Here is a 2,078-nt window from a genome sequence, read left to right on the forward strand (position 1 = left end):
ACGGAGGAATGATGGCAGGTATGAACGGTATGAACGGAGGAATGCTGGCAGGTATGACTGGTATGAATGGAGCATTGATGGCAGGTATGAACGGAGGGATGGCAAACGGAGTGAACCCTGGGAGAATGGCTGGAGGCCTGAACCCAGTCATGGCAGCTGGTGGTGTCGCAGGTGTCAACGGGCCACAGTTTGCTCAGGTGAGTTTATCAGGTTGTCATTTTGATTACATCAGTTTAACTTGAAAGAAACATTGCAAGATGGGATTTAAGATTAACGAACAAGATTTGGAGTTTTAGGTTTTATTTAAACATATTACCATAATGTTTCTTTGCACTCAACCCCTTCAAAAAGTCTGGTGATAACCGCAGGTTATAGCTGTGCACAAAGATTAAAACTGGGTGTAAAATCAATAAACAAATAGAAAAAATGTCATGTGGTGAAAAAAGAGAATTTGCAGTACGTGCATAACCTGACAAGCTAGACCCACATCAAGATGTTGACCCTGGCTGTAAATTACATTTGCTGCTGCTAGGGTGCGTCTAGATTTCTAGGCTAGGTACGTGCATGTTATAACAACACATTGGTGTTTTTATTTGAACCACATCACAAGATGGATATCTCCTGTTGTCTCGCTTACTGGTTGCTGATGTCTTCATCATTAGCAGACAGAAAAGACTTCATCATTAGGCACCAATTTACGCATTATGAGCTGAATTCAGATTTGTTAACCCAGATAATGCATGATACAATTTATGACATCATATGTTTGTACACCAATATGTCCAAAATATCTAATCAAATCTTTTATACAACACATTTTTAATATCAAACCCCAATAACGCTGATATGAACAATTCCATCTCTCTTCCTCTCAGTTTGTTCCCAGAGTTCCTGCTTTTGCTGCTCCTGCCCCCATTCCCAATGTGTACACCGTCCCTGCGGTCAATGGGGTTAGTGTTGCACATACTATAATTGTGTTAACACACGTCATTTGATATTGTTAAAGGCTTTTTGTATAATGTACATGATGTATAATATAATGTGTGTAACATGTATTTCGGGTGTATTGGCAGTTTCCATTCATGGGAGTCCCTCAAATGGCACAAATGAATCCTCCTCAGCAGCCTCCGGTGGTAATCACTCAAGAACCACTGATTCTTAGTTCACAATGCATTTTTATTAAAGATTGAATGATGATTTATAGAATTTTTACAAATTGTTTGAATCACTATAGCTTGCTACCTTTTTTTAGGGGATCGCCGACGGTGCCGTGCAACAGCAGCTTCCTCTTCAGCCTGATCCATTGAGGAGATTTAGGGTAGGAACCAAGCAAACTGTATTACTGTATGTAAATACTAATAGAAGCTACAGTGGTTAATTGTTGTTGTTTGACCTTCCAGCGTCAGGTTATGAAACAGGACACCTTAAAGACCACTGTGGATACTCAGGTAAGATTGTGTAAATCCAAAGCAAAGACGCAGATCTTTGTGGATAACATCATCACTGTCTGATATGAGTGTGTTATTATTGTCTTGTTGCAAAATCTTCATTACTGTAATGTCTAATTCCTTCACTCTCTGTTCCCTCTTAATTCCCTCAGCTTCCAGCTGCCACTGAAGTAACTCTCTGTCACGAAGAACATGAAAATGTTTAAGATGACACATTATCAAATACACAAGAATTGTCAAAGTGATTGCAAAACTTGAATTGTAGGATTTGTCTATCACCAATGACCATGGAAGCTTTGTGTGTTATTTTAACTAACCAATACAATAAATCATACTTTAAATGAGTTTGTTTTGTAGAAGCCTCTGATTATGAATTTTAAACCAACGTATTGAATCTTACAATTGTCACCAATAAACTGTGATACTCATTGCAATTTATAGTGTCTCTCTGCTACCATCTAAAGGGTTTTAAGTATATCAAAATCAAAAAAATTGGTCACAATTGCCCCAATTCTAGCATAAAAAAGTCTATACATTTTGAGAAAGATATAACAAATAAATTAGTATGTAAAAATGTTTTGTACAACATATAATCACATGGTAAATAATAATAATAATAATAATAATAAT

At 37.1% G+C, this 2,078-nt stretch overlaps 1 protein-coding gene across 3 annotated transcripts in view; it reads left to right on the forward strand.

The window, feature by feature from the left end:
• Positions 1–1,832, forward strand: part of scpp9 (secretory calcium-binding phosphoprotein 9) — a 2,490-nt gene extending 658 nt beyond the window's left edge. For 2 of the 3 annotated variants that reach the window (XM_032532379.1, XM_032532384.1), the window contains exons 5-10: positions 19–197; positions 876–950; positions 1,074–1,133; positions 1,253–1,318; positions 1,401–1,448; positions 1,601–1,832. In XM_032532379.1, the coding sequence (XP_032388270.1) occupies positions 19–197; positions 876–950; positions 1,074–1,133; positions 1,253–1,318; positions 1,401–1,448; positions 1,601–1,654 (482 nt within the window). In that variant the 3' untranslated portion in view covers positions 1,655–1,832. The remainder of the gene's footprint in view (positions 1–18; positions 198–875; positions 951–1,073; positions 1,134–1,252; positions 1,319–1,400; positions 1,449–1,600) is intronic. The other variant, XM_032532385.1, reaches the window with a different exon arrangement.
• Positions 1,833–2,078: the final 246 nt, after the last annotated feature.

This window comes from Etheostoma spectabile, chromosome 2 (assembly GCF_008692095.1).
Source record: "Etheostoma spectabile isolate EspeVRDwgs_2016 chromosome 2, UIUC_Espe_1.0, whole genome shotgun sequence".
NCBI classification, from domain to species: Eukaryota; Metazoa; Chordata; class Actinopteri; order Perciformes; family Percidae; genus Etheostoma; species Etheostoma spectabile.